The 18,586-nt window shown below is 43.7% G+C and overlaps 2 protein-coding genes across 3 annotated transcripts in view; one reads left to right on the forward strand and one right to left on the reverse strand.

The window, feature by feature from the left end:
- The window catches only part of LOC139406902 (uncharacterized), a 624,715-nt gene that overhangs the window by 368,532 nt on the left and 237,597 nt on the right, over nt 1–18,586 (forward strand). The window lies entirely within an intron of this gene.
- On the reverse strand, nt 2,555–18,049 carry LOC139407715 (synaptotagmin-2-like). Of its 2 annotated transcripts, XM_071151565.1 has the most exons (10): nt 17,946–18,049; nt 7,912–8,075; nt 6,160–6,174; nt 5,475–5,653; nt 5,181–5,270; nt 4,396–4,563; nt 4,066–4,233; nt 3,804–3,921; nt 3,344–3,477; nt 2,555–3,113 (listed from the first exon to the last, which is right to left on the reverse strand). In XM_071151565.1, the coding sequence occupies exons 2-10, from the start codon at nt 8,063–8,065 to the stop codon at nt 2,904–2,906; spliced, it is 1,236 nt and encodes a 411-aa protein (XP_071007666.1). In that variant the 5' UTR covers nt 8,066–8,075; nt 17,946–18,049; the 3' UTR covers nt 2,555–2,903. The 2 variants fall into 2 exon arrangements, with proteins under 2 accessions (XP_071007666.1, XP_071007667.1); XM_071151566.1 differs by lacking the exon at nt 6,160–6,174.

Consider the following 18,586-nt stretch of genomic DNA (forward strand, 5'->3'; position numbering starts at 1 on the left):
AGAGATGTATAAGCACTAATTAGACACTCATTGGTTTAAATACACAACACACATATTACCTGACACTAGAAACCATTATTACAGCAGACACTAGTAATCATCACTACATACTAGACAGGCAGAAGGGAATTATAGGCTTGATCTACTTGTAGAGAGCTCAGTAATGACACTGTCTGTCTCACATGTGTGGAGGAACACATAAACAAACACGCTCCATTCAATCTGTATCACTGAAACATAACAGATTCTGCGATAGAAATGTAAAGGTCATTTCTGATTGAGCCGACATATGCAGCATTTACCGTGAATGCGGTTTCCGCTAACGCAAGAACATTGTCTTTAAATGTCAATCAAAACGCTGTAACGCAAACGCTGTAACACTGAATTTCCGCAATACGGATTGAATAGAGCCTTAACTCTTGTCACCAAACTGCCACTGCTGAATGCTAGTAGCAGTGATTTTGTTGAATGACTTGTTTAAGTTAGAGCTTGGAAAGCTTGCCCTCTAACTTAATTAATTCATATTCTCCTCTATCTCCCTTTTTACGTGATATCTACAGTAATGATTATCTCCTCTGTCATGCATCTTTTCTTCATCTAGCTCTTCCTCTTTCTTGCTCTCTCTCTCTCTCTCTCTCTCTCTCTCTCGCTCTCTCTCTCTCGCTGTATATATATATATATATATATATATATATATATATATATATATATATAAACTATATAGAATCTGTATAGAATCTTAAAATTAGTTACCCTTTGTCTTGATGACAGCTTTGCACACTCTTGGCACACTCTCAACCTGCTTCTTGAGGTAGTCACCTCGAATGCTTGAAGGAGTTACACATATGCTGAGCACTTGTTGGTTGCTTTTCCTTCACTCTGCAGTCCAACTCATCCCAAACCATCTCAATTGGGTTGAGGTTGGGTGATTGTGGAGGCCAGTTCTTCTGATGCAGCACTCCATCACTCTCCTTCTTGGTCAAATAGCCCTTACGCAGCCTGGAGGTGTATTTTTGGGTCATTGAAAAACAAATGATAGTTCTACTAAGCAAAAACCAGATGGGATGGCGTATCGCTGCAGAATGCTGTGGTAAGCATTCTGGTTAAGTGTGCCTTGAATTCTAAATAAATCATTGACATTTTCACCACCACACCTCCTCCTCCATGCTTCACAGTGGGAACCACACATGCGGAGATCATCCGTTTACCTACTCTGCGTATCACAAAGACATGGTGGTTGGAACCAAAAATCGCAAATTTGGACTCCTCAGACCAAAAGACAGATTTCCACCGTTCTAATGTCTATTGCTCATGTTTCTTGGCCCAAGCAAGTCTCTTCTTCTTATTGGTGTCCTTTAGTAGTGGTTTCTTTGCAGAAATTCGACCATGAAGGCCTGATTCACACAGTCTCCTCTGAACAGTTGATGTTGAGATGTGTCTGTTACTTGAACTATGTGAAGCATTTATTTGGGTTGCAATCTGAGGTGAAATTAATTGATGATTTCTGAGGCTGGTAACTCTAATGAACTTATCCTATGCAGCAGAGGTAACTCTGGGTCTTCCTTTCCTGTGAAGGTCCTCATGAGAGCCAGTTTCATCATAGCACTTGATGGTTTTTGCGACTGCAAATGTTCTTATTGACTGACCTTCATGTCTTAACGCAATGATGGATTGTCGTTTCTCTTTGCTTATTTGAGCTCTTCTTGCCATAATATGGACTTGGTCCTTTACCAAATAGGGCTATCTTCTGTATACCACCCATACCTTGTCATAACACAACTGATTGGCTCAAATGCATTAAGAAGGAAATACATTCCACAAATTAACTTTTAACAAGGCACACCTGTTAATTGAAGTACATTCCAGGTAACTACCTCATGAAGCTGGTTGAGAGAATGCCAAGAATATGCAAAGCTGTCATCATGGGTGGCTACTTTGAAGAATCTCAAATATTAAATATATTTTGATTTGTTTCACACTTTTTTGTTACTACTGTGTTATTTCATAGTTTTGATGTCTTCACTATAATTCTACAATGTAGAAAATAGTAAAATTAAGAAAAACCCTTCAATGAGTAGGTGTGCCCAAACTTTTGACTGGCACTGTATATCTTCCCCAGCTCCTTCTCCCCCTCCTCTCTCTCTAAATCCCTGCTCACATGTTTGGCTGAGGCCAGTCCAGTGCGTCCATCCGACAGACAGACAGGGAGGGAGAGTGAGGGTGTGGGGAGGGAAGAGGACGTAGAAATTATCCAGCCATCCCACAGATTTTGCTCAGCTGCTCAAGTTGTAAATACAACTTGTTAAGCTGTTTACATATACAGTTTCACATATGTTTGATAAATCCAAAGTGTGCACCACACCGACACTGCAACTGCCTCTGCAAAGCAATAGTGCAAGGCAAACGCAGTGTTTCATTGGAAAATAATATAATTCTGGTGTACCAAAATGCAATGACGCTGTCGGTGTGATCGAATGTAATTCAGGGCTCATCTGTAATAAGGGTTAAATAAATAAATACTTAAGGTTGCAAATCTATCTGACCATCCATCTGGTAATTTGGGGAATTATTTATTTAGTCATTTACAACCGCTCACATTACATTCAGGAGATAAATAAGAGAAAGCTTTCATGAACTATGGTTTAATACGAACACACGCGCACGACACATGTGCAAGTTACATGTGTAACTTAACATCAAAATGATCAAAAGGGACACAAAAGTAAAAACAAACAGTACAATTAGTTCATATGCAAAATAAGTATTATTTTGATGTTCTATGGAGAATAATAAGGAAGGAGAGAGTACCAGAAAAAATTATCAGAAATGTCAGGTGGGTTGTTGTGTCTTATGTTGTTTGTTTTAACATGTACAAGAATGTTCAGTGACGTGTCAGTGTACGTTTAGCGGATGGGTTTCTTCAGGGCCTCGTCCACCTCCTCCTCAGGACACAGGGCGTGCCACTGGGCTACGGGACGTCTTGGATTGGCCAGCATGTCTGACCAATGGCGAAGGCCCACCCCTGAGGCACCGAAGCCGATCCAAACCTTCCCGATGGCGTCGTTGCTGCCCAGCTTGTCGTAATCGTACACCGTGATCAACACTTGGACTTTCTGCAAGAGGAAAGGGAAGAGCGGAAAAAGTGTCAAGTTTAAAAAGTCAGATGAAATCAAAATACCACCACATGTACAGTGTTGTTCAACATACAGCAGGAAATGGCAGGAGCGTGCAATGTTCAAGAGAAACACCGTGAGAGTCCTCAAACACAGGTCGCCCAACCCACAGGAAAACCTGTTATCACAACCCCAAGATGTCTTCCTTATGGGAAGTTTGTTGTACATGCCTGTATTTGGCCAAATGGAATCTCGAAGCTGAAGCTTTCGTTGAAGTAGGGGTTCAGAGTGTTCTGTTTGACTGTTGTCTTCTTCTTCTTCAGCCGCTTGCCTTGGTGCTGCAGCACCACTTTAACGAAGGGATCTGGTAGGAGAAGCCAAGGGGTAGAGAGGAATGTTAGTTACAGAGGTCAAACAGAGGGTGAGCCACTTGGATGAAAAACTGTCAGAACAAATGATTATGCAGTAAATTAATGTGTAGTGTCTGCAACTCTGTAATGCTGCCCAATGGTTTAAGTTGAATTACTTCAACAAAATGTAGGCAACCAGATGTCATTAATAGGTCACAGCATGGCTACTATTAGCTAGTTGAGTTTACCATCACAGAATGTCTAGTTTTGAAAAAAAGAGTGAAACGTCACTACATGGCTAGTATTGACTAGGAGAGTGTAAGGACTAATAGAAGGTCACCTGACAAGCCTCCGCAGTCCATCGCCTTCAGGTGCTTGGCCTCCATGATGTTGATGGTCAATTTACCGGCCGTGGGGACGTAGCGCAGAGAGATACAGATGTCCCCTAGCTTCTCTACCTGTGACCAGACAAACACAAACAGGCACGAAGATAGAAAGATGTATTAAAACAGACAGTTCGATATAGTTTGATATGCAGAGACAGACAGACACAGACAGGTAGACGTTAAAAAAAAAAACAGACTGTATTTCTCTGTCCTCACCTCCTCTTTCTCTCCTCCAACCAGATCCCTCCATTCGTGGAGTGGCTGAGCCAGGTCCACACTGTTCATGGGGATGGAGATCTGTCCAATCACGTCGTGTTTACCAAAGCGATCAAAGTCAAAGACCTGTAGGACCAGAGTCTGACCGCCCAGCTCCTGGTAGGGGATCTGTGGAGGAACACACAGAACAGGAAGGAGACGGTCAGGACAGAGTGTTCTCGACTACATAAACCTCAGTACTGTAAGAACTTTTCTAAGGATTTTACATATACACATGAATGAATACAACATCTCTATATCACTGTCTGTTCTCCAGCACCCCATACTGACCTTGAAGATGAAGGTTTCATTGAACACTGGGCAGAGATTCTTGCGCTGGACTTTGGTCTCAAACTTCTTCTTCTTGTCTGGCAGCATGTAGACCTTGACATAGGGGTCTGAGGTGCCACCCATGTCCATGGCTGGCAGGTTTTCCGCCTGCAGGATACCCACAATCAGCTGGAAGAGGGGGCAGAGAGGGGGAAAAGGTTAGACGTAAGAGGTTAGAGGTAAGATCTGAACACAGTGATAACTTAGGCGGATTTCGGCTGGGATTCAATCCATATGGGGATTGCAATGCAGCTTTTAAAGGGAATGATAAATGCTGCAAATGACTTCTCAATCGGAAACGCAGCAAAATTAAACCTGAGATTTTTCCAAACACAAACGGAACACTTCAAAACAACGGCACAGGACTTCATCCAAAAAATTATTTCATTTGTCACATATATGCAATGTTTTCAATTCAAGCCGCATAATAGCGCAGTGCACTTAAACTGACTTTTAAATGTAATTTAGCGGATAGAAAATGTCCCCTCTAAAGGTCACAGCTTAATGCTCAGCCGTTAAGAGGAAAAGGTCATAGGTCACTGAGGACACAAATATGAGGTCAGAGGTTAAAGCTGAGAGCTGAGCAGACAAAGAACAGAGGTCAGAGAGCCTTTAGACGTGTTATTAGTCAGACACTTCACATCAAGGAGGTCAAATGTCAAGGAGGACAAGACAGAAATGCACACAAAAGCATGCACACGAATGCACAGACACACACACACACACACACACAGAAACACACACACCTGGTTGTCAGTGAAGTTGTAGTCCAGGGTGAACTCCAGTTTTCCGAAATTCTCTTTTTCCTCCTCCTCTCCTTCCTTACCTTCTCCTTCCTAAATGAGAGAGAACATCAAATCAATTATTTATCACAGGTATCATTACACAGCCACTGCAATAGTCTCTCTCTTCACACAGTTACTGACACTACATCTGGAAATCACTTCAGATAATTTCAAACCCAGTTGCAAATGAGGTACTTGAACCCATTACACCACACACTATGTTGCCCTCCCTCCTTCTGTCTCCTCTCCTCTCACCTTGCCCTCCTCTCCTTCTCCGGCTCCCTCCTTCTTTCTTCTGCCTCGGCCTCCTTTCCTCTCGCGTGCTTTCTTGGGCTTCTTGCCCTTGTTGATGCACTTCTTCCAGATACAGAAACCTAGACAGGCCACCAGAGCCAGCACAACCACCACTATGGCTCCTATTGCCCACATGGGCACTAGGGGAGAGATAGACATAGGCCTTATATAGCCTTATGATATCTATAATACAACATACATAACAACATGCATATAACATACATATAATACTTATGTAGCCTTATGCTATCTATTATACAACATACTGTACATAGGCCTTATGTAGGGTTATGACATATACACTGAGTGTACAAAACATTAAGGACCTTTTTTTTAAGCAACTCAAAATATACAATATAGAAAAACAGAGTATCCAAACATTACAGTCAGGGGAATAAAGACTATACATTATATAAAGACTTTGTAAAACAAATATTCAAAGGGATCATAGCTGTCACCTGAATTCACCTGGTCAGTATATGTCATGGAAAGAGCAGGTGTCCTTAATGTTTTGTACACCTAGTGTATAACACAACATACATAGGCCTCGTGTAGCCTTATGTTATGGAAAATTGATATCTGACATATTATTGTGAGGAGTGATGGAAAGGAGAGCACAGGCGATGTGAAAACAATATTAACTTACTTTTGAGTTTATGATCTGTGATAAGTGGAGGAAAAGCAGGGGATGAAATGAAAGAGAAGAAATGATGAGAGGACATTACAGTGGGGCAAAAAAAGTATTTAGTCAGCCACTAATTGTGCAAGTTCTCCCACTTAAAAATATGAGAGAGGCCTGTAATTTTCATCATAGGTACACTTCAACTATGACAGACAAAATGAGAAGAAAAAAATCCCAAAAATCACATTGTAGGATTTTTAATGAATTTATTTGCAAATTATGGTGGAAAATAAGTATTTGGTCAATAACAAAAGTTTATCTCAATACTTTGTTATATACCCTTTGTTGGCAATGACAGAGGTCAAACGTTTTCTGTAAGTCTTCACAAGGTTTTCACACACTTTTGCGGGTATTTTGGCCCATTCCTCCATGCAGATCTCCTCTAGAGCAGGCTGTTGCTGGGCAACACGGACTTTCAACTCCCTCCAAAGATTTTTTGTGGGGTTGAGATCTGGAGACTGGCTAGGCCACTCCAGGACCTTGAAATGCTTCTTACGAAGCCACTCCTTCGTTGCCCGGGCGGTGTGTTTGGGATCATTGTCATGCTGAAAGACCCAGCCACGTTTCATCTTCAATGCCCTTGCTGATGGAAGGAGGTTTTCACTCAAAATCTCACGATACATGGCCCCATTCATTCTTTCCTTTACATCAGATCAGTCTTCCTGGTCCCTTTTCCCTTTGCAGAAAAACAGCCCCAAAGCATGATGTTTCCACCCCCATGCTTCACAGTAGGTATGGTGTTCTTTGGATGCAACTCAGCATTCTTTGTCCTCCAAACACGACGAGTTGAGTTTTTACCAAAAAGTTATATTTTGGTTTCATCTGATCATATGACATTCTCCCAATCTTCTTCTGGATCATCCAAATGCTCTCTAGCAAACCTCAGACGGACCTGGACATGTACTGGCTTAAGCAGGGGGACACGTCTGGCACTGCAGGATTTGAGTCCCTGGCGGCGTAGTGTGTTACTGATGGTAGGCTTTGTTACTTTGGTCCCAGCTCTCTGCAGGTCATTCACTAGGTCCCCCCGTGTGGTTCTGGGATTTTTGCTCACCGTTCTTGTGATCATTTTGACCCCACGGGGTGAGATCTTGCGTGGAGCCCCAGATCGAGGGAGATTATCAGTGGTCTTGTATGTCTTCCATTTCCTAATAATTGCTTCCACAGTTGATTTCTTCAAACCAAGCTGCTTACCTATTGCAGATTCAGTCTTCCCAGCCTGGTGCAGGTCTACAATTTTGTTTCTAGTGTCCTTGACAGCTCTTTGGTCTTGGCCATAGTGAAGTTTGGAGTGTGACTGTTTGAGGTTGTGGACAGGTGTCTTTTACACTGATAACAAGTTCAAACAGGTGCCATTAATACAGGTAACGAGTGGAGGACAGAGGAGCTTCTTAAAGAAGTTACAGGTCTGTGAGAGCCAGAAATCTAGCTTTTTTTGTAGGTGACCAAATACTTATTTTCCACCATAATTTGCAAATGAATTAATAAAAAATCCTACAATGTGATTTTCTATTTTTTTTCTCATTTTGTCTGTCATAGTTGAAGTGTACCTATGATGAAAATTACAGGCCTCTCTCATCTTTTTAAGTGGGAGAACTTGCACAATTGGTGGCTGACAAAATATTTTTTGCCCCACTGTATTTGAAACGAAATTACACACACAGAATGAGCGATGGATGTGTGTGTGTGTGTGTGTTCGTTGTGTTCAGGGCTCACTTGGCATGTGGGTGAGTTCGTTGAAGAACTTGCTCTTCATATTCTTGAACTGATGGTCAGAGTGATGAGTGGAGGGAGGGGCGGGGCCTGGGGGCGGCTCTTCTCTCTCCTCAGCCGCCCGACGGGGCCGCGCTTGCACACAGGCCAATTGCATCACAGCTCAGCTAAAAGGCAGAGGAGACAAAAGAGCAATCACTTTCGAGTAGTTTAAGAAATATTTTAACATGCCATACATGTTAAGCAAGTAAACTAGATATGGTTAGGGTTGCTGCTAACCAACTCAGTGGCCTTGTGTGTTTCGAGTGTCTGCCCTGAGACTGGAAGGTTTGGAGTTCGTAACACTGAAAAAAATGAAAGGTTCTTAAATGGTTCTTCCTCAGCTCTTAAGGTTCCTTGGAGAACTTTCCCCCATTTAAGAACCTTTGAGTTAAGCGTGGGGTCCTTGACCTGGCCTCTACGTTTCTTCAGAATTCTAAAAGGTTCTAGAAATGTGTAGAAGCCTGCAGATGTGTTCGATTCATGACAAAGTGGCTAGTGTTAACTAACTGTTTATTTTCCAGTGTAACATTTCTAGTGTTGATTCAATAGTTCAATTAACACCCATTGGTGTAACAGAACCCCAGTGTTGATATTATTATCATATTCTCCAGTATTCTCTATTGCTGGTGAATTTTTGCATATTCACTTAGGTCTCACTTGTTGAAGGTCTCAGGCTTGAAAGCATCAACAATATCTCTATCACCAGCAAACACAGTCATAGGTGGTACAAGTAACTACAATTCACTGGAAAGGCGCCCTGGGAAATATGCCCATAAGGCTTAAACCCTACAGCAGGGCTATTAAATTGCAGTCCTATCGGGCAGAAACATTTCTGGTTTGAGATTTTTGTATGATTCTTCAAACAACCATCCAATTCCAGGTTCTCTAGAGACCATACAATGGTTACCATACGGAATTGCTCTCAATAACCTTATTTTGTTCCAAATTGCACCTTTATTTTAAAGTGTACCCTGCTGAGTCATACCATTTTTCCCGAAATATGGTAAGTAAGTAAACTGAGTCAATGCACCTTTGCTTGGTTGGCACTCAGCTTTAAATAGACAGATTGGTAGTTAAGGGCCTGTGATAGAATAGCGTCCGGTCCAGGGGTTGTACTGTAAAAAAGCCAACTTAACCAACTGCTTAATCAAATCAAATGTATTTAAATAGCCCTTCTTACAATGCTTAATCAGCATTAATCTGTGAGTTTGGTGAACATAAGAAAGACAATAAATTGAGCTAATGAGTGAACGTTTGTTCACTCAACGAATGTATTAAAACTTGTTGAGTCAAAATACAAATTCATGTTTGTCTTCACTGTAAAAAAGCCAATTTAACTTAATCAGCATTATTCTGTGAGTAGGGTGGACTTCAGAAGCACAAGAAATGTAGCTTATGGGTGAGAGTTTGTTCACTTGACAAACTTCTCGAAGTTAGCTGAATTTGAAAAAGCTTGTTGTGTAAAATTACAAATCCATGTTTGCCTTTGGTAGGCAACACTGTATGTTGGGTCAGCTATATGCCCAAAGTTTGTGCACTCACAATCCTATTGCAGCTGGTTACAATTACAATTCTACGTTGAATTTTTTATTTATTTTTATTTCACCTTTATTTAACCAGGTAGGCAAGTTGAGAACAAGTTCTCATTTACAACTGCGACCTGGACAAGATAAAGCAAAGCAGTGTGACACAGACAACAACACAAATTTACACATGGAATAAACAATAAACAAGCCAATAACACAATAAACAAGTCAATGATACAGTATATAAAAAAGCAAGTCTATATACAGTGTGTGCAAAAGGCATGAGGAGGTAGGCAATAAATAGACCATTGGAGCAAATAATTACAATTGATAAATTGTAGTGATAAATAAATGAGCAGATGATGATGTGCAAGTAGAGATACTGGTGTGCAAAAGAGCAGAAAAGTAAATAAAAACAGTATGGGGATGAGTTAGGTAGATTGGGTGGGCTATTTACCGATGGAATCAACAAACCGCTCAAAGTGACCTGAATTTTGAAAAGTGTTAACGGGTGTATTAGAGGCAAAGTCAGCTGCAGGAGAGTAGAGTGATGTAAACAGGCAAACTTTTATTTTAGTCCCGAAAAAGGAGAGCACTACATAAATCAAACGCGCTCAATACACAGAACATAACAAAAGTAAAGCGTGTAATAAAACACCACAATAACATGAAACAATTACACACAAACATGATGGGAAACAGAGGGTTAAATACAAGTAGATACAAATAGATATCTGAAAAATGGAGCGGCGATGGCTAGAAAGCCGGTGACGTCGATCTATTTGTCTTGCCACCCGAACAAGGAGAGGAGCCGACGGAAGTTGTGACAGTACCCCCCACCTTGACACGCAGCTCCAGCAGCGCGCTAGGGCGACCCGAAGGACGAGGCGCAGGGCGACGGTGAAACTCCCGCAGCAGTTCAGAATCCAAAACATCTGCGACCGGAAACCAGCACCTCTCCTCCGGCCCGTACCCCTCCCACTCCACGAGGTACTGAAGGCCCGACGCCTCAAATCCAGGATGGAACGAACGATGTACGCCGGGTACCTGTTACCCTGTGAGGGAGGAAGATCGGTAAGGAAATCGTCCGACAGGTGCGACCAAGGCCGTTCTGGAATAGCTAAGGCGTGTAGCTTACCTCTGGGCAGGTGCCTAGGATCCTTACACTGGGCGCACACCGAGCAGGAAGTGTCATGGGATACTAGGAGTGATGGATTGGAATCAGGCGCAGAGAGCAGGGTTCAGTATATCGTGAATTTATTCTTCGGCAAACAAACGGTCATGCCAACACACAGGGCGCATAGAATAGACCAGCCCAAACACAGGACAAAACAGTCCGGAGAATAACCACATGAAAACCACAATCCAACAGAGTAACAAAAACAATCCCGCACAAAACAAGGGCGGGACAACCTACTATATATAGGGAAGCTAATAAACTAAAATACACACAGGTGAAACCAATAAGAGAAAACCAACAGACAAACGAAAAAGGGATCGGTAGCGGCTAGTAGGACGGTGACCACGACCGCCGAGCACCGCCCGAACAGGCAGGGGAGCCAACTTCGGCGGAAGTCGTGACAGGAGGAAACATAAACCCTCATGTCCTTAGCCGAGGTGGGCCACCAGTACTTCCCACTCAGACAGCGCACTGTCCGACCAATGCCTGGATGACCCGAGGAGGGTGTGGGCCCAATATATCAGCCGGTCTCAGACAGCAGACGGAATGTACAGATGCCCAGCGGGACACTGGAAGGGAGCGGGCTCTGCACTTAATGCCTGCTCAATGTCCGTGTCCAGCTCCCATACTACTGAGAAACTCGAGGAGGCAGGTGAAGTGGAGGACCGAATGTACCCCTGATGCAGAGATTTGGAGACATATGTCTCCATAGCCAACGTCTCCGCGTGTGACAGGGGATAAACGTGTCACCTGGGAAGTGCGGCGTCTACCTGAAGGTTTATCGCAGAATCCCCCCGACGATGGGGTGGTAATTGAGTCGCCTTCTTCTTGGAGAAGGCGAGAGCCAAATCGGAATATTCGGGGGGAATGCGCATGGTGGAGACCTGGTCTGGACTTTCCACCGTAGTAGCTCCGGTGGCCAGGGTCCTGAAAGTCCAAGACGAACTCCTGGGCGCTCCTCGTCCCCTGCCTCAGGTGGAAAAGACGTTCACCCGCCGCTCTACCCTCAGGTGGGTGGTCGAAGACTGCCCGGAAGCGGCGGGTGAACTCCACAAAGTGGTCCAGCGCCGCATCTCCTTCTACCCACACGGCGTTGGCCCACTCAAGGCCTTTCCCGAGAAGCACGAGACAAGGGCGGACACCCTCTCACATCCCGAAGGAGCCGGGTAGTAGACGGTCGCTAGATACAGTTCCAGCTGCAGCAGGAACCCCTGGCAGCGTGCCGCTGTCCCATCAAACTCCCCGGGAAGGGCGAGACAAATCCCACTGGGACCGGGTGCAGGAGAGGCGAGTAGTGGAGACCACTGTTGTGCTGGGGAGGGCGCTGGAGGGACTCTCTGTCTCTCCCAGCGATCCATTGTCTGGACTACGCGATCCATGACAGCGCCGAGATGGTAGAGCATCGCCGTGTGCTCCCGGACGCGCTCCTCGACCCCTACAACAGAGGTGCTCCTGCTGACTCCATAGATGGTGTGGAATTCTGTCACGATGTGCGCAACTGGTTGAAGGAGAGTCAGGTGCAGGAGAGCAGAGTTGGGTGATAACAGGAGCACTTTATTCATGCCCAAGGAAAACAGCGATTACGCCCAAAGTACACAAACGGTACAATAAACAAAACACACGGGTCAAACACATACCCGGCGCAATTCCACACACAGACATGGGGAGAACAGAGGGATATATACATTTAGTCAGATGAGGGAATGTGAACCAGGTGTATCCATTGGCTTCAGCTAATGGGGATCCTAAATAAAAAAATAAAATCTACCTCCATGTCTCCCTCCTCACCCCCTGACTCCGTCTCACCAACCCTTTCTCTTATCACTTACTCTATCTCTCTCCTCCCTTCAGTGTCCCCCTATCTTGTTCTCTCTCCCTCCCTCCTTTCTCTCTTGGTTCACAACGTGAGTGTGTTGAGGTACAGTGAAACTATCATTCTTATGCCCACTGTGTCCATCACTAATCCCTCTGACTCCATCAAAGGCTGGCTGTTGGCACACACACATGCATGCACACACACACACACACACACACACACACACACACACATACTAATATGCACACAAGACCCGCTCTGTTAAATATGCATATGCATACCTCCATGCAAGGCTGCATTATGCCACACACACTCCAACCTTCCTACATCTGCTGTCCTCCTCTCACTGTGCACAGACACGTAACAAGATTCACTGCCAAAGGTAATCCCCAAATCCCAGAGCTTAACTAAATTAGGGACAGTTCAGTTCGCTCTCTGCTTCCGTCCCTCTCCTATCCCCTACTATCCCTTATCCAACCTAAACCACTCCCATTAACCCCCACAACATCACCTGCTGTCACACAGACAGATCCCACCTAGTTATCCAACCAACAATCACATTTCCATAACAATATCTGATTTGTGACTTGTCAAATTAACCTGTTAAATCCAAGCAGATAGAATGCATAAGCGCAGGATTAGTAAGCACAGCTATGTGATGGTGAGTGAGGGGAGGCAAAACATAAGACTGCTGGCTAATAGGCTTGTGACTTCATCAGTCAAGATCACACACACACGCACACACGCTAACACACCCATACAAGCACACACACACGTGCACAATGCGGTGAGAGGGGGGCTAGCTTGGTTGAGTAGCATAGGGTTGGCCACCACTTCTCACTCACAGTGGTATACTCCCTTAAACGGATCATGCTGGCAGAATGCAGGGAGTCAGGGCCGGACCTTACTGATTAGATACTGGTTAAATGCTAGATCACCGTGTCAGTGATTAGGGCTTACATGCCTGACTGACCACTCTGTTGGAAGGTTATTTTTTCACTTCCGGTCTTGGCGAAAGTCACTGTTATTCCAAGGGTTTTATGGTCACATACTAGCATAAGCCTTTGGAGTGGTTTGTGCTGGACAAGGTCAATGGAATAGGCCTAGCTAAACAGGCTATTGGTTGATTTTATTGGGCCATAGGCAGTTAAAGTTATTCTGGAATGAAGTATAGCCAAAATAATCTCCTTAAGAATTTGGATTGATGAACTCATGTTGGAAAGTGCCTGTCTAGATTCAGTAATACATTCATTTTTTGCAAAGGTTAAGGTTAGGATTGGGAATGCGAGGACTGATGTTGTGACCAATACTTCACATGACAGACAATACAACCATATGATCAAACGGTGGGTGTAGCTGGTGCATGGAAGTCAGGCGCAGGAGAGCAGAGATGAGTGGACAAAGCACTTTTACTGAGGCAATTATTACAACTGACACAACCGCGTCACAAAACAAATGCCCAAAGAACAAGTGAGGCAGCACAAAGTACAACAACAAAGTACAAAGTACCGGCTGCCACAAAGCATGGCTTCAAAACAGATCCCGGCGCAAACCAGCCGGAAGCATGCCAACCTTGACAATAAACAATAACCCACACAGACATGGAGGGAACAGAGGGCTAAATACACATAGTAATTATGAGGAGATGTAAACCAGGTGTGCAGGAAAACAAGACAAAACAAATGGAAAATGAAAGGTGGAGTGGCGATGGCTAGAAGACCGGAGACGTCGACCGCAGAACACCACCCGAACAAGGAGCGGGACCGACTTCGGCGGAAGTCGTGACACATATATACACTAGCGGTAAAAAAAATTAAAACACCTACTATTCAAGGGTTTTTCTTTATTTTTTTTACTATTTTCTACATTGTAGAATAATAGTGAAGACATCAAAATAATGACATAACACATGGAATCATGTAGTAAAGAATAAAGTGTTAAACAAATCAAAATATATTTATATTTGAGATTCTTCAAATATATTTTGAGCAAAATAGTGTTTTTTTACATAACTGCAAACTTCAAGGAGTAGGGCATTCAATGAGTTGGTTTGATGGAAAGTTATGATGTCATTGTCTGGTGCAGAATACAAACACTCAACAGAAAATAATCACCCACACCACACAGGTGGGAAAAGGCTACCTAAGTATGATTCTCAATCAGAGACAACTACCTGCCTCTGATTGAGAACCATACCAGGCCAAACACAAAAACACCACATAGAAAAAGGAACATAGACAACCAACCCAACTCACGCCCTGACCATACTAAAACAAAGACATAACAAAATAACTAAGGTCAGAACGTGACAACTGTCATGACTTACCTGAACCACCCACTGAAATGTTAATCCAGGGGACTTTAATGCAGGCAAACTTAAATCCGTTTTACCTCATTTCTACCAGCATGTCACATGTGCAACAAGAGGGAAAAAAAGTCTAGACCACCAAAAAGTCTACTCCACACACAGAGATGCATACAAAGCCTGCCTTCCATTTGCCAAATCTGACCAGAATTATATCCTCCTGATTCCTAAAAAGCTAAAACTGAAGCAGGAAGTACCAGTGACTAGCTCAATAGTGCCCAGATGACACAGATGCTACGTTACAGGACTGTTTTGCAGACTGGAATATGTTCCGGGATTAATCCAATGGCATTGAGGAGTATACCACCTCAGTCATCGGCTTCATCAGTAAGTGCATCGATGACGTCCCCACAGTGATCGTATGCACATATCCCAACCAGAAGCCATGGATTACAGGCAACATCCGCATCGAGCTAAAGGCTAGAGATGCCGCTTTCGAGGAGCGGGACACAAATCCGGACGCTTAAAAGAAATCCTGCTATGCCCTCAGAAAAACCATCAAACAAGCCAAGCGTCAATACAGGATTAAGACTGAATCCTTATACATCGGCTCTGACACTCGTCGGATGTCGCAGGACTTGAAAACTTTTAAGGACTACAAAGGGAAACCCAGACATGAACTGCCCAGTTACGAGCTAAATGCCTTTTATGCTTGCTTTGAGGCAAGCAACACTGAAACATGAATGAGAGCACCAGCTGTACTGGACGACTGTGAGATAATGCCCTCGGGAAAGCGATGTAAGCAAGACCTTTAAACAGGTCAACATTCACAAAGCCGCGGGGCCAGACGGATTATCAAGAAGTGTACTCAAAGCAAGTGTCTTCACTGACATTTTCAACCTCTCCCTGGCCGTCTGTAATACCTACATGTTTCAAGCAGACCACCATAGTCCCTGTGCCCAAGGAAGAGAAGGTAACCTGCCTAAAGGCCCCCAGTAACATCGACGGGGCTGTAGTGGAGCGGGTCGAGAGTTTCAAGTTCCTTGGTGTCCACATCATCAACAAACTATCATGGTCCAAACACACCAAGACAGTCGTTAAGAGGGCACAACAACACCTTTTCCCCCTCAGTAGACTGAAAAGATTTGGCATGTGTCCCCAGATCCTCAAAGAATGTTACAGCTGCACCATTGAGAGCATCCTGACTGGTTGCATCACCGCCTAATATGGCAACTGCTCGGCATCTGACCGTGAGGCGCGACAGAGGGTAGTACGTACGGCCCAGTATATCACTGGGGCCAAGCTTCCTGCCATCCAGGACCTACAGCTGCAAGAAAAAGTATGTGAACCCTTTGGAATTACCTGAATTTCTGCATAAATTAGTCATAAAATTGGATCTGATCTTCATCTTAGTCACAACATGGACAAACACTGTGTGACAAATAAAGACAAATAAAGTTTGATTTTATTTTATTGAGATTTGAGTTCATCAACCCAAATTCTTGAGGGGCCATCACATGAGACCTTAACAAACTGAAATGTTTCTGACTTTCTCTGGAAAAAATGTTGGGTAACCAGATTGCCAAGAACTATCATCTGCCTTCTATGTTTAGATTCTGAACAACAAGAGTGTGTAGGAAACAATCATGGCACACATCTTCAAACCTGTCTGTTTTGTGGGTTAGATACCAAGAAGACCGACCATGTGTTTCCCAATCTTGGTCCTGGGGACCCCAGGCAGTGCACATTTTCCCCTAGCACTACACAGTGACCTGATTCAAATAATCAAAGCTTGATTATGAGTTGATTATTTGAATCAGTGTAGTGTCAGGGCAAAAACTAAAATGTGTGCCCCATGGACAAGGACTGGGAAACACTGGAGTAGGCCTATACTGGGCCATCTGTAACAGGTGGTCATATCCTAAACCCAATCCCAAACTGATTCCTCACCCCTAATAATAGGCACTTATTGACAACTTTCTGCAGACCTGAAAGAATTGGATGGCTATCAGGGATATAGTTCTCAAGCTACTGCCAGCTGGTATAGGGGACGCTGCTATTGTTTACACCCATCCAGCTGTCTTTTAACTGCATGGGGAGGGACTTGTTTTGGGACTGGTGATGTGGGTCATATCTCAATGGGGGACACAGACCAGACACAATGCAAAACAAGTAGGTACAAACAAGGAAACTGAGGACAGAGTAGCGTACTAGCTGTGGTAAAGAGATGACAGGAGAGGTGAACAGCTGGCAGCGGGACTTTGAGAGGGTTCAAGGCTTAGTAGCTATGTGGTGAACTACAGACAGTTCCATTATGGTCAGGATGTTGATGGCTGACTGTATGGCCCTCTCTATTGTGCGAGTTAGTTAAATAAAATAGAAGTTGACCATCTGAGACTGGAATGCACTGTCTCATATTCATCATCACCATTGTCATCATCATCAAGCCTGCCTCGTGCAAACTGCATCCAACATGCAAACTGTATCCAACATCATAGCAGTACATCTCCTCTAATTTGATACTTTTGGCACCACTAACAGACACAACAGGATTTAACCCCTTACCAAGCAAACACGGTACAAGACACAAATGTACCCGTCCAAAATTATTAAAACCCAAAATAAGCGGAAACTTTCACATAATAAGCGGAACATTTCATATTAGCTGGTTGTCACGCACGCAGGGAGCTTTGGAGGGGTGGTCATTAGACATATGCACAGACAGAAAGTCCGAGTTGAGGTAGATATAGTTTAATAATTGGTCAGAGTTATGTTTCACCTAGTTAAAGTAAACTGGAATAAAAATACATTATCGATCCTATTAAAGTGTCGCCAACTTTGGACCAGTGGAAACGACTAAGCACCTTATACGTAAAAGCATGGATAGGCCTATGGCTCACAATAAGGAATAGAATGTGAATGGTAGGCTACTCTCAAATATTACTTCAAATAAGCAGTAGAGCATGTCAGTTTTAAGATATTTAATCAGATATGGCAAATATTATGCCCATCAACCCTGGATGTCCCACGCGCCATAAGCGCTCGCTAGCGGATTTACAAAGCATAGCACAAGGGTTTGAATGACTTCTAGGCCATCTAATTATACACTTTTAAAATGCACCGTGTAAAGTAAAGGCTACCTCGTGAACGTACGCCAACAGAACTCACCTGATTGAAATCCCCAATTTAAACCCAAACGTCTTCCTTTTGTTAAAAATGATGAATTCTGGCCTCGGTGTTGCGAGAACTGTTATGCTGGTCACCACCTCCTCTCCCCGTCACGCTCTCTCTCTCCCCCTGTCCGTTAATCTCCCTTAATATTGTGGTGCCAACTACTTATCCACTTTAAGCCATTTGTCACCATTGATCTCACTCGAAATGCATGTGAAACACCAAAACACGAAATAACTCAAAGGAATCTTTCCAGCTTTCCCCATCGGTCTGGCTATTATCTCGTGCAATGCCTGGAAACTGTCCATTGCTGTGAGTGAACAAAATGACTTTACAGGCCATTCGTCAGTCTGGGATCCCCCCCATCTTACTGTGTCATGGTTCACCTTCATAGTGGGAGCGGAGCTAGTGAATGCGGTAAAGAGACCAATTTAGATTCACAATTTCAAAGGATGTCTGGTATCCTGTACATGTAGTGAAATTGTATTATGTATGTAACATACGTTTCCACAGACCACTATGTGAACTAGTAAATGTGGTTCCCATTGCACTCCGTTATGGCCCTAGAGTTGACGGTTGTTTTATGGGCCCTGCATTAAGGCACTATGACAAGCTATGTAATTGCTCCCCTCTGTGGT

Source organism: Oncorhynchus clarkii, chromosome 4, assembly GCF_045791955.1.
Source record: "Oncorhynchus clarkii lewisi isolate Uvic-CL-2024 chromosome 4, UVic_Ocla_1.0, whole genome shotgun sequence".
NCBI classification, from domain to species: Eukaryota; Metazoa; Chordata; class Actinopteri; order Salmoniformes; family Salmonidae; genus Oncorhynchus; species Oncorhynchus clarkii.

Bases quoted from the DNA above. Each gene is read 5' to 3' on its own strand.
- LOC139407715 (XM_071151565.1), bottom strand. From the start codon at position 8,065: ATGCAATTGGCCTGTGTGCAAGCGCGGCCCCGTCGGGCGGCTGAGGAG. The intron at 3,922-4,065 runs GTGAGGACAGAG...GTCTGGTCACAG, and splicing joins TTGGAGGAGAGAAAGAGGAG to GTAGAGAAGCTAGGGGACAT. The intron at 3,478-3,803 runs GTGACCTTCTAT...TTCTCCTACCAG, and splicing joins GGACTGCGGAGGCTTGTCAG to ATCCCTTCGTTAAAGTGGTG.